This window comes from Colossoma macropomum, unplaced genomic scaffold, assembly GCF_904425465.1.
Source record: "Colossoma macropomum unplaced genomic scaffold, Colossoma_macropomum, whole genome shotgun sequence".
Lineage (NCBI taxonomy): Eukaryota > Metazoa > Chordata > Actinopteri > Characiformes > Serrasalmidae > Colossoma > Colossoma macropomum.
In genome coordinates, this window is record NW_023494791.1 from 40,148,613 (window position 1) to 40,162,660 (window position 14,048).

Here is a 14,048-nt window from a genome sequence, read left to right on the forward strand (position 1 = left end):
AAAAATGATGGCTCTTCAAGGGTTCTTTAGTAAAGGAAATGGTTATATATAGAACCATGAACACTCAAAGAACCTTTTGCAAGATTAAAGGGTTCTTTGCATGGTGAAAGGGTTCTTCAGATTGATGTAGAATGTGCTGTAGCTTTTTGAAAATGGTTCTATAGCACCAAAAAGGGTTCTTCTATGATTACAAGCTTGACATCGTAACAATAGCAGAAACCTTTTTGGTGCTATATAGAACCCTTTTCAAAAATGTTCTATATAGAACCATATACAATACATTCTCTAGAACCTTTCTTTACTAAGAAACCCTTGAAGAATCTTTTTAAGTGTGTACCATTCAAATGAAATCATTTGTGACATCACTACATTTTGCTATTTTAAATGGAATAATTACTTACATACACACACACACACACACACACACACACATACACACACATACATACACACACACACACACACATACACACACACACACACACACACACACACACACACACACACACATACATACACACACACACACACACATACACACACACACACACACACACACACACACACATACACACACACACACACACACATACACACACATACATACACACACACACACACACACACACACACACACACACACATACACACACATACATACACATGCTGTTTCAACTTTAAGACTTGGGAGGCCTTAAAATTTTGAGTCTATTGAAATTTAAATAGCCGCAAAAGAGCTGTTATACATCAGGTATCATATAGCCGTCAATTAGAGTTTACAGTTCTAATTAAACCCAAGTTTCATTTGTTTAATGTAATTAGTGATAAAAAGAAAGAAGTGCTATCCTACTTTGGAATGATTTTCAACAATTCTTTACTGTGCTGTCTGTTTGTTCACTGATCATTTGTTGACTTATGCTGAATATGTATGAATATGAATTCTTGTTGAAAATATGATATATAATAGTATATATACTATAATAATATTGCTCTGTAAAGTGTTATATGTCAGGATTATAAATGTAACTGTAGGCATACTTTGTTTACACAGTTTTACATTTGCATTGCTGTAAGCTTTAGCCACCTGATCCCCCTATATGTCAGGCCAAATTTGCACCCCTGCTTAAGAGTCAGATTCCTCTTCTGTTTATGTCAGTGGTCCTTTTTGGCTGATGTAGGTGCCATGTAGACCTATGAATGCTGCCCTTCTGTAAAGTGATGCTAGATTAATTAAATGGTATATCAATGGCCATTTCTGTTTACAGTAATTTTTGTCAATTTACAGGCCTTGAGATTCCAAACTTTAGAACACCAGAGTATACTCATTGGTTTGCAGTGAAGTATTATTGGTCTAACCAGTGTAATGTTCTCACAGAATATAGACGCTTGCGGATAAAGGAAAGTAGCAGGCTTTAATGTTGAATTTGGAATCCAAAAATCATTATCAAAAACAGGCAGAAGGTCAAAGCACAAAAACCAGAGATCCAAGGCAAACAATCCAAAGGGCAAATCCAAAATCAGAGTCAGAGAAACGGGGAAACAACAATTCATACACGGGAATACAAACGAAAGAACGCTGAGTAGTTTTCAGAAGAAACAATACCTCGCAACTAACTATTGCTAAAGCCCGGGCTTATAAGCTAAACTAGAGTCATATGATCATAAAAACAGGTGGAACACATCAGAATTCGGGTAATCTTGAACGCTGATAGGAGCATATGTTGGAACCCGCAGTCAGCTGATCTCCCGGTGCGCTCTGGGAGATGAAGTCTGTGTGTGTTTTAGGAAGCGATAAAGTCATATGGTCTCCCAGAGGATTCGGGGAGATCGAGTCTGTTGCTTCATTCGTGACAGCCAGGGCCATTTCTAAATATTTGAGACCCTAGTGGTATCCATGGGAATGCCCCACCCACTCTAGTGATATTTTTGTATGGAAGGATGAACACAAATGAATACTTCATTAATTTTGATAATAAAAATAATAATAAATGCTAAGGTAAACACTGTGTGACTACTTTTCATGATTTATTTATTTATTTTTTTTGGAATCGATGTCTTCATATCTTCGTGTCGTCTTATTTTTCTCTCAGTATCATGATTGACGTAATAGATACAATAAAGGAAAGAAAACGCCACTCTTGCTGTGCCCCTTGTATTTTGGGGGCCCTAAGTCACTACATATAGGGTAATTTGGGGGAAAAAGCCCCTCTTGGGTAAATTCTTCCATTTCTTTATTTTCTTTCCTGATTAAATGATGGGTCCCAAATCTAATCTTGGCACATTTACTGAACAGCTATGGTGTAACAAACTCTGAAAAGTCACCGGGATGACCAAATTATTAGAATTTAATGCCCTAGAAAGTTGAGGTCAGTTAACAAACAATGATGTGCATTATTTGAAATATATGATTATGGGGTAGGGATAGCAGTACATTTGGTTCTGGGAGAAAAAAAGTTTTTTTTCTTTTGAAATGAAAATGTTGGGGTAAGAAATCCCAAAAGGCCTGTTTGGCATATAATTCACTTAGATCTGCGTCAAAACATTACAGTTATTTATCTCTTTAAAACAAAAATAAAAGTTCATGTTTATATTTTCACAAAGTTCGTGTTGCCTCCACACTTTTGGCCTGTAGTATTATTGCAAATGGAAAGCATTTGAAATGAAATCCATAGGAGCTCTGAAAAGTAACGGCCTTACGATGTATTTTATTGCAAACCGTCCTTAAGTTGGATCTCGCTTTTCGCTCAAGTTAGCAAATATGTTAAGTTAATGCTCCACAAGGCTGCTCTCATATCCTCCCTCACTCTCTCGCTCTCTCTTTCTCAGCCACTTCTATTTTTATGGGGTGTTCCCATGTGCTGTTTGCTCGTGGTGGTGGGAAACCCCCCGCTAGCTTTAATAGTGGCTTTCCTCCACCAGTGTTTGCGCTGGAGAAAGCCTGTAATTTGTAAAGCCGGCTGTTAGCGGCGGGTTGACGATGTCTTTCACAAGACCGCGGGGGAGAGGACCCGGCCCCCGAAAGGGCCAAAAATGAAGCTCCTCGTCACTCTCCCTGGGGAATGAATATTGAGTGGGTTATGGCACGTTAATATCATCAAACGCACCATAGGACTGTTTTGGAGTGTCACTGCAGGTGCCGTTTTGCACGCCTCAGAGCACAGCCATTATACTCAAGGCACTAGCAGTGACTCAACTTTCTTTTTGGGCTTCTTCCAAAAAAGAAAAAGGAGTGGAAAACAGCCCTGACTTTGTCAATGTGCATTTTAGATTAAAGTCCAGAGCTAGTAAAAAGTTTGGATGCAACTGAGTACATGTATGTTTTTAACATATTAGTCTAAAGGCTATTGCTCAGAGCTGGCTCTAGCCTTTTAGGGACCCTATGCAGGACTTTTTGCGGACTCTCCACTATGTGCTAACTAATAACAGTGACTGCCAGAAGTTTTCTAAATTATTTAAATTTCTAACTGCCTAATTTGTGTGTTGCTGAAGACTGGGTACTTGTTTGGGGTTCTAATATTATAGTTTGAATGACAGATTCTGGATCCAGGGCTCTTCTCATGATGCAGTATTTCTCGTTTACCCATCTAAGTTTAGTCAAGTCAAAGTTTATTTATATAGCGCTTTTTACAACAGGTGTTGTCACAAAGCAGCTTTACAGAAATATCCGGGTCCAAGCCCGTGAGCAAGCCAGTGGCAACAGTGGCAAGGAAAAACTAAGAGCAAGAGGAAGAAAGCTTGAGAGGAACCAAGACTCAAAAGGGGAACCCATCCTCCTCAGGTTGCACAGCTTTAGGCTACCCCTGGTGGCAGTGGCTACAGAGATGCCTTTTTACAGTTAAAAATTCTACATATTTAGTTAGCATGATTTTTTTCCCCTTTTTCAGTAACTCCTCATGTTTCACATGATTGACTGTTTCCCTTAAATGACATGCTTTCATTTGCAAACAGATACACAGATAATAAAGGAAACCTCATGCAACTTTTACACAGTGATAGGAGTGGTAGCACACAGAAAGCACCAGCTCTACCCTAAAACCTGTGTTAACAGAGAAAGTTGTTAACCACTGTTGTAAAACAAGTTAACCATGTCTGTGTTTGTTAGGTTTTGTGAAACTGTCTGCCTGTTTAAGTTAAGCCTGTTTCATTAGTCAGTCCTCAGATCCAATTCTTCTTGTTGATCAACTACAAGCCAAAACAAATGGCATAACTTTAAAAAACATACCTTTATCCTTCTTTTTTGGGAAAGACCAGTCACTTATTTTTCCCTCACTTGAGCATCTTTTAGAAGCATAATGGAACAGTTATAGGCCAAAAGTTGTTAGTTGCTGCAGGCCTGAAGTAGCTGCTTATGCCGCTTATTACATAGATTCAGTGCTGCTTATGCTTAAAGTGATGATTTGGCCAAAAACCTGATTTGGTCGGCCAAGACATGTTTAATCTCCGCAATTTGAAAAATGCTAGCTAAAAACACTAGTTGCAACCATCTTGAAGCCTAAATTTGTGTATGTCCATTTGTCTATTTACTTACATTTACTTACATAAAAGTATTTGGACATTTGTGCTCCACTTAAAATGTATAGTAACACTTTACTATAGGGCAGTGTACATAAAATATAAATTTTGGTCAGTAGGGGGAGCAGTGCTCCTGAGTTTTATTGGCTGTCTACTGAAACACCTGTATGATCATTATGTAAATGACATGTAAATTAGGTACTGGTAGGCTGGAGCTTGATTTTATGCATGGACACTGGTATATCATTTGCTCTTAAATCTCAGAGTATGTAAAATGTCATGAATTAGATGCAGAGTAATTCTAACATAACTACATCTGCACTCTTTTAAAGCATCTTTTATGAATAAGGGCCAGTGAGTTTCCGTTTAGTTTAATGTTGTGCTAAAACTGTTATTTCTCTGAAACAAATTCTATTTTATTAAACATTTTATGAAGTAACCAAAGGCTTTACATGGTTTGAGGCAATTGTATGATGATTTAGGCCTGGAGTTTGCCCATTGCTAACTGGTGGCTATAAGCTTCCTTCACTTAGTTTCGTTACCTATAATTACATTTAGAGTGAGGGGGACATTGTATAAATTTATTTAATTTTGACCAAAGTATCACTTTAATATCTGAAATTTAATTTGAAGACAAATACAAATAGTGAATTTAAAGTACTGGAGGAAAGCCCTCAATAAGCCCACCTAAATCTAATTAAGCCCTTTTTATATAGATTTTACACTTATTAATGTTGTTTTATGATGAAATGAAAAATTTTATTATGATTATTCTTATAAAAACTGTTAAATAAAGAGATCAGAAAAGATGAAAAGTCATAACTGGGCTTAAATTCCATGCCTTGACTCGTGCACTGCACATCGTCAGGGTAGAGCAGGCCAAGGCTTGAGCTTTCTCTTTCATCAACCTAGGCTTTTTAATCCATCCGGAGGAGGGGTGAGGGGGCAGGCTGTTTTTCGTCGCACCCCAGTGGTCTAATTGATTGATTACAGTAATTGATTGGTTCAGGAGGCTGTGTAACTGATTAAAATGGTCTTAGACATGGGCAAATTGAAAGAGTTCCAGAACACAATCTGGCCCCTAAAGACCCCTGTGCGACACACCTGATAGAGGGCAGCGGAGGAGGGCTGTTTGGTTGTTTGGTGGGATTAGCACTTCGGAAAGAGAGTCTTTCTCATTTTATTTTCATTGCTACTGCCGACAGGTTGTTTAACTTTTAGGAGTCACAGTTATCACTGACAATACCAAAAGAATAATTTTTATTAGGCTATTTTTCACTCATAACTTATTAAAGCAAGCAGTAAATATAATTATTATTTTTATTAAAATTTGTAAATAAGGTCTAATTTTGCAGAAAACAATGCTCTTATATTACAGTTTAACATGGAATCTAAAAGTGCAAGCTATTAATGTGTTATTACTATGTAATTACACTATGTAATTAGTTATTTAATTAGGTAATTGAATTTAAATAGTGTTGCAGAATTCTAAATCACTAATTTTGATATGATTTTGAATTAATGTAAGCTATGAACAGGTGTTCTTTCCTCTTCAGTGGAAGATGTGCAATGAATAAAGGGTGGTCTCTGACTTTTACACAGTACTGCAGGTGCATGAAAAGACAAATATTACACCAAATACACTAGATGTATTTGATGCTTAACAAATGTCACCTTACTAATCATCAGTATTTTCGGCTTTTATGATAAACTCCATTTGCTGTTCAGCCGTAAAGGCTATGAGTACATTTGCTTTCAACTGGCATGTCATCTTGGTCATTTTTTCTCTTTCATCAGTTCTTTCATTCTCATTTTCAAGCTTTAAAGAAAAGCGCATTGTGGTTTTCTTCAGTATTAGACAAAAGGAGAAGCCTGTCCCCTTCTGCTGGAGGGAGCACTAACGCAGCCTGTCTCCCCAGAACAGATGACATGAGTGTTTCATCAAAGCTAGAGCTTTAGCTAGGGGCTCTGTGTGTGTATGTATGTGTCTATGTGCACAGGAGGTGTGTGTGTGCCTTTGAGGCTGACGGGCTGCTGAGGCCTGCACATACGGTGGAGGCTCAACCCTGCTCATCTGCACCCATACACACACACACACACACACACACACACACTCCTCATCGCCCTCCTACATCCCACTGCCTGACACTATCTGCAGGTAAAGTTCATCAAACACAGATTTGAACCATTCACCAATAATAGGGCTACCAAAACATTATCTCTTGGAAGTCAAATGTAGTTTTGTAGTGGGTTTGCTGGTGTTCTTAGAACAATAGACTGACCACCCTAAACTCCAGATCTCAGCATCCTTGAAGTGTTTGGGATTATTTGGTTTGTGAGAAGCAGAAAAGGCCAACCCAAGTTATATTACTAAACTTTGAAGGGAACTTGTGGGAAGTATCCCTACAGATTTATTTGTGTTTTGCTTGTTTAAAAAACAAAGCCTATGATACAGAAATTTCGATCTTTACATATCAATAACAATAGCACAATTCAGAAATTGCTTTATTACTATAAAAGAGTGAGTAAAATGGTGGAAATAGACATGTATTTGTATTTGTATCAACCTTAAAAGGTTAAGGGTTGTTGAAATATTAATATATTTTAATGTTTTAATAGATGGTGGATTTAAGCAGTTAGGCTACATCCTATACCATGCAACATTGTTGCAGCCTGGTGTAAAATGACCCATGGCCTGGTACCGATCTATGGCCTGGTTGTTGGGAACCTGTGCTCTAAGGAACCTATCAGTGTTTACTTAAAATATCTGTTTGTGTAAAGGAGACTTGTGCATCAGAAGAACCTTTTTAATTTTTAAAGAATCTCCACATAATGTAAACTACCTCAAGTTTTTTTTTTTTTTTCCCCAGGACCATGTTTCTAATCCATTTGGAGTGTCGGAGGGGAGTGTCTTTATTTCTTGATGAAAAACGGGCCTACAGGCTGGATTTAAATCCCGCAGTGACTAATTTAACCTGTCATTTTTTGGAAAATGTGAAATTTTAATGATCATTGTGCTTAGCTTGCAGTGGCCAAGGTTGGCTAATGAGGTGCAGATAGCCAGAAAGAGGCCTTGGCAGGTGCCTGGACCAGGTCAGGCTGGCATGCTTTAGAGGAGAGAATAGAGGAGAAACAGGAGGAGAGAGTGATTAATAAAAAGGAATAAAGAAACACTGATGATGCAGCACGTCATTCATTCCATTTTACTTGTTCTACTTGTATCACTGTTCAGTGTAGCTCTGAGGAGGATCTGTTCTCCGATTGAGTCTTGGTTCCTCTCAGTGTTTCTTCATTATGCTCTTTGGCAGTTTCAATTTTAAACTTGGTTCTTTCTCATGTTCTTAGAGAGCTTCTCCTTTTGAGTCTTGGTTCCTCCCAGTGGTTCTTCTTCATGCTCTCAGGTAGTCTCTCTTTTTGAGTCTCAGTTTCTCTCAGTAGTTTTCCCTGTCATCCTTGGCTTGATCAAGGACTGGACCTGCATTTCTGGACAGTTGGTTGGTGCACTACTGCTGCTTCACTTATATGTCGTTGATGTGTTACAGATACTCTGTTAAGAGTTTATTAATCATCTACAAAGGACCACTCCAAATAAACTGTTACCATCTGATTGTCACTGCTACAATAATTCAAATTTCAAATAGCCATTGGATTCAGTGTCTCGATTCTCTTGCTAATTCCGTATGTATTGAATCAGTACATTGATAAAATTAAGCCATTCTTCAGGTGAAGAACACTGCTATCATAAATGCCAATTCTGTTAGCATCACTAGCACCAAGCTAACCATAGTTCACCTAAGCAATTCATAGCTGCTGTAGCTAAAACACAGTCAGCTGTGACTGAAGAGACATTCATTTAACATGTCAGTAAAATTACATCTGATTCTTTCAGTAAAATTAAAGTGTGCAACTGAATATTTCTGAAGATGCCTATTTAGCCTGTTAGCAGTTCAGCCTGCATTAATTTTGTGGTTTGTTCATTAAATTAACAAATGAATGCAATACTTGTGAAATATAGCAATTTCTTTTGTGTTATTATGCAAAATATGGATTATGATATCTCACAGGTTGGTTAGCTAAGAAGCTATCAGGATGCTATGAGCAATTCAGTTAATAGAAAACTGTTAATGGATGATGAACTGTGACAAAGTGTCTTGCTAGACCAAAATCTTTATTGTTGGCAGGCTGTGAAAAATACACCTTTAATAATTTTTCTTCTGGATGAAGAGGCAAGTGAGATAACATGCAGCATCTGTCTATCAGTAAAACTTTCTGAATGTCAAGCTGGAGGTGTGACGCTGTTTCTGATCAGGGAGCATAGTGAACCGTCGATGCCCACTGGTTTTATGTGGAACTTTCATGGAACAAAAGTTCCAGTGCACTGGAAAAAGTTTCACAATGAGACACCCTTGAAAATGGCTGATTTCCTGGGCAGTACCCTGACTGCTGAGCTAGGGAGCTCTGTAAGATATTCAGTGTCATGTTAGCACCAAGCTAACGGTGGTGTACAATCACTTCCCTGCATTAAGTTTAATCCTATACGGCTCTAGCTTCATGTAACATACTTTTACTTTGTATATCACACTTCTAAGTAAATAATTTAGTAAGTGTTTCTACTTAAGGTCCAGCTGTGAGTATTGTTAGAAGAGCCTGTTAGTCTTTAAGCTTTTGAAAGCAAAGCTGTTTGTGAAACAACTGAATATTTAGTTAGGATGTTTGACTCTTAAAAGAGTGTTTAAGATGCAATTTAATTTAAAACTGCTGTTTTAACTGTTTTCATTTCCTTATATGTATGTGCATATTTATAATATTTGGAAAAGAGGATATTGTTGACTACAATAATCAACTGTTGCTAATATGTGGTCTTGTAAAAATACAGTTTTGCACTGCTTTTACAAATACAGTATAATATATGTTAACATTACTATAAACACAGTATGCCTGGAAATATAAATTACAGTAACTACCTGGCAACTCTGCTGCTAGTAACTTACTGTAAATGTACAGAATCATTTTTTATAGTGTAGACAGAACATCTAAAGATGCATCTAAATCAGTTTGATTTGTGTAATCACTGTTTGATTTGACAAGTTATAAGTAAGCCAGTCATAGTCAACATTTCTTTCTTTTCTCTCTCTCTTTCTCTCACTCTCTGTGTGATAGATAACAAAGAATGTGAGGAGGGTGATGGGGCCCCATCGGAGAATGGTAAGTGATACCCATTCTGTTTCCCTCTTTTGCGCAAATTGTCTCATCCAGCTCCTGTTGTGCTGGCTCCACAATTGCCAATGAACAACAATAAAAAGAATCTGCATTTTCTTCGCTGCTTCTCTGCAGCAGTTGTTGGCTGAGCCTTTTGGTTATTGAGATGAGGCACGGGCAGCGAAGCTCTCTGTTTCAGGCCAGAATTATAGTTCATATCAAAAGCAGATTGACTGAGAGCTAATCAAGACCTTCGCGCTATATCATCCAGCCACTGACGGGGTCGAGCGCGCCAATTTGGAATGTAATTTACTCGGCGACTTCTTCATTGCCTGCATTGAGAGCATTTCATGCATTCTTCGTGAGAAAACATCTTCATTTAACAAGCGCACATTCCAAAACAAATAGCTAGCCATTGTAAGCGCTTTACCATTTTTATTGACTTCCACACAAAACAGATTACAAGACCTTCGGCTGAGTCTCCATTACGGCGTTGGTGGACGGGCAAGCAAATTCGAAAACAAACATAATCTATTCTAATTCATCTCTGCTGTATGAGCTCGCGTGGATGGTGGGCAGGTACGCCCCGTCGCATTACAAGTGCTTTTGGCTAAGCCTATTTCCAGCGCCAGGTCCTAAATCCGGCCCTAAATCCATCTTACGCCCACACAATAACCACAAAGAAACAGCTAAGCATCATTCCATCATAAGCTCGGTTTACCAGTTGGCACTAGATGATTAGCAATCCCCATGCAATCTGGATGGCAACAGTGTCACAGCTGGTTTCTCAAAGACCCTGAGAATTCAGTCAGTATGCATGCAATATCACCACAGCAAATAGAAATAGGTGCTGATCAAAAGTGACTTGAGTTGACTTAGAAGCACAGAATTAGAGATGTGCACAGATACTTAACCTTTCCTGGTACCAGTATTTAAATAGTGAAATCACTGTTTGTGCATTAGTTACTTTGCATCATAGAAAATCAGAGAGAAAACATACAGGTCATGTTATAAACAGGGCTGTTAAATATGACAGTTAAGATTAATTTTTTTTTAGAAAAAAGTTATATGACAGTACTGTATTTTAGCACTGCTATTAATTTACAAAATAGAACGTAAATTCACAAAAACCACTGATCACCTTTATTTCCCAAACATTTGAGTTCATTTTAAAGTGTAACTTTACTCTTGTTATTATTATGATAAAATACTGTATATGAACAACTAGTTGAACTGTTGAATTACAGTACACTCTTAAAAAGGATGGTTCTTCACGGGTTCTTTAGTGCAAAATGATTCTGTATAAAACCATGAACACTTAAAGAACCTTTTGCACAATTAAAAGGTTCTTTGCATCATGACAGTGTTCTTCAGATTGATGGATCTGACAATAGAAGAACCGTTTTGGGTGCTATATAGAACCCTTTTCAAAAAGGTTCTATATAGAACCATCTACGGTACATTCTTAAGCACCCTTTCATGATGCAATGAACCCTTTAATCATGCAAAGCGTTCTTTGAGGGTTCATGGTTCTTTATAGAACCATTTCTTACTACTCTTGAAGAACCATTTTTTGTGTGTGTTGTACTGTTGAATTACAGGACTTCTAAGAAATGACCGTACTTTTACAGATTTATGTAATTGAGAAAACATGCTTTTACTGTTAATGTGCTTATTATACTACTGTGAAACATGAGTGCCTTAAAATGAGCGCATTGCCAAGGATGCCAAGGAATGCTGAGACAATGTGGCTGTAAATAGGCTAGCCACTGTAGCTGGCCTAAGCTAGAACCAAAAATAATGAAAAGACCCTGACCTAACGATGCCATAAACATGTCATGGCAGATGTCATATGCTGCCATAGTTTGTCATGACAGATTTTGTTAAGTGTCATGTTGTCATTAATTGTTATGATTGATGTCATGCTTGATGTCATGACAGCTTATGTTGCATGTTAATTTTTGCTAAGTATTCTTTACTTAGTCAGTCATGACATCAAACATTAGGAATATAACACTGAACAAAATTTTAAATCTGTAATGACAACTCATGACAGCATAAGGCATGAAGCTCTGACATGTTCATGGCATGGTTATGTCATTGTTATGTGGCAGGGTTCAACCAATATTTCAATGATATTTCTGTTCTCATTGTAACCTTGACAAACTATCAAAAAATATACTTTCTGTAGAAGACGACAAGTCATCACCATCTGCACCGGTTAGCTCTAGTGTTAGTGTTACCTCTTTGGCTCATCTGAAGGAGCAGCCTCTGTTACTCAAGCACAGTGACCAACATGTTTCCCTTGGCTATTTTAAACAATAAGACATTTTTAACTTTTCTTTTTAACTGTCAAAGCTGTTTCAAACTATTTCAAAGATGAGCAGATGTTAAAATTGAATCCATGTGATACTCATAACATTCTGCGCTTTTCCCATCAGATTTTCCAGTGCACACATTTCCAGCAGAGTAACAAGAATGATGGTTGTTATGCCAAAGTATATTAATATTTTGCATTCACTAGACCAATGTGGTGCACACAGAGCACATAGGTCATGACTTATTGGTCATAAAAGGAAGCATTCACATGGCTACTAGTTTGTTCAGCCCCCTTTTTGCTGCAATTTACCTGTCCCAATAGCTAACATGTGTGTTTTTGTGTAATAGTATACTGTGAGGAGGTCCAGGGTATATAATAGTCTTCTGAAATGTGCAGGTCCTCTTGTTTGAAGAAGTTACAGTATCTCTTCAGCGGCAAGACCAGTCAATACAATTGCACATTGTAGATACCTCAACAGGATAACTGACAAACTGATACTTACCAGGACTCTTTCTTGGTCCCGCTGCCAACACGAGCTCTGACTACACACATCCACATTCACGCACACATACTTTCGCCTCTGTTTCATTTCGCAAATGTCTGCGTGTCAGCCAAGCCCTGGCCTTTAGCAGCGCTGCAGTTAGCCAGGCGTTGATCTTTCCTCTGGATTCAATTCAAGCGCTCAAATGGCTGCCATTCTCACATGGAATTGGGGCTCTTTTTGTAGCAGTGCACCAGCCCTGGCTATTCTCTCTCTTATTTTATCCTTCTATCTTTCTATTTCTCTCTCTCTATCTTTCCCCCCTTCTCCTCTTTTTCTCTCTTTTTCTCTCTCAGCCTCACTTCAAAAGACTCAGTACTCTTTTCTTCCCCATTTTTCTTTCCTTCTTTAATCAGGTAGGGTTCAGAACACAGGCACAAAAGCTCAGGTTAAACCTTCATCCTCTTGCTGCATGAGAACCGCAGTAGCAGACGCTAGAGCATAATACCTCGTTGTTCCCCAGCTTGGTCTCCATTGATTGAGCCGGGCTGCCTATTATAGATGACTTTTGGCCACTGACCTTCGATAACGGGTTCTCTGCTGGTCACAAAAGAGGGAAAATCTAAACAGGTTTTTCTATTTTAACATCTTGGTGTGGGTCACAGATCACATTAAGATGTACTTCTTCTGAATTGTTGCCCAGGGAAGTGAGTTTGCACAGAGTTTCCAGGTTATTAGGTACAGCTCCTTGTACCTTCACTCATTGGCTGTTTTTTCAGATACACCTACCATAAGTGCACTTTGCAGGTGCATTTGTTGACTGTGGCCAATCTGTTACTGCTAAATTTGTTAGCCACCCTCTACTCTGTCCATCAATGGAAAAAGACCACCAGTAGAAGTCTGCTACCCAACCAGGGCCCAACAAAATATTGGGTTTCAGGCCACAATGTTGGAAATATACAGTTGTCTAAAATGTCTTTGTATGCTTTAGCATCAATATTACCTTTCACTGGAACTAAGGGGGTCTACTTTTGTAACTACAGCATGCATTACATTAGGTAACATTCTCCTGGCATCTGCCAAATCCACATTCACCCATGAGATTGGCAGGTAGTGAAATTTGATTCAGAACTCCAAAGAACTCTGGTGCAACCAACTAAGTGTTGGCCCTGTCATCTGGAGACCGAGAGCAAAATTGGCCTCACTCTCTGGGTGGGTAGGATGGCCCCGCCTTTCCCCCATCACTCAGCGTGAAGCTAGCCAGTGCAGTCGTCTGTTAGCTGACGTGACACAACTGGTGGTTGGCGCTTTCCTCCAAGCACACTTACTTGTCCAATGATATTGTGTTAGCAGCAGATCGAAAAGATGCGGTGGCTCACTTCAAGGTTCTCGAGGGGAGCCTGTGCTAGCTTTCCCCTCCTAGCACTGGCGGTATCATGTGATATGGGGAGTCCTAACCAGTAGGTGGAATTGGACACATCTAAATTGGGGGAAAAAACCTCCAAAGAATTTGTTTCTATTGCTCGAGGCCAGTGG

The 14,048-nt window shown here is 38.6% G+C and overlaps 1 protein-coding gene across 2 annotated transcripts in view; it reads left to right on the forward strand.

The window, feature by feature from the left end:
* The window catches only part of macrod2 (mono-ADP ribosylhydrolase 2), a 1,059,267-nt gene that overhangs the window by 969,335 nt on the left and 75,884 nt on the right, over nucleotides 1-14,048 (forward strand). For both annotated transcript variants that reach the window (XM_036575072.1, XM_036575073.1), the window contains exon 10: nucleotides 9,673-9,717. In XM_036575072.1, the coding sequence (XP_036430965.1) occupies nucleotides 9,673-9,717 (45 nt within the window). The remainder of the gene's footprint in view (nucleotides 1-9,672; nucleotides 9,718-14,048) is intronic.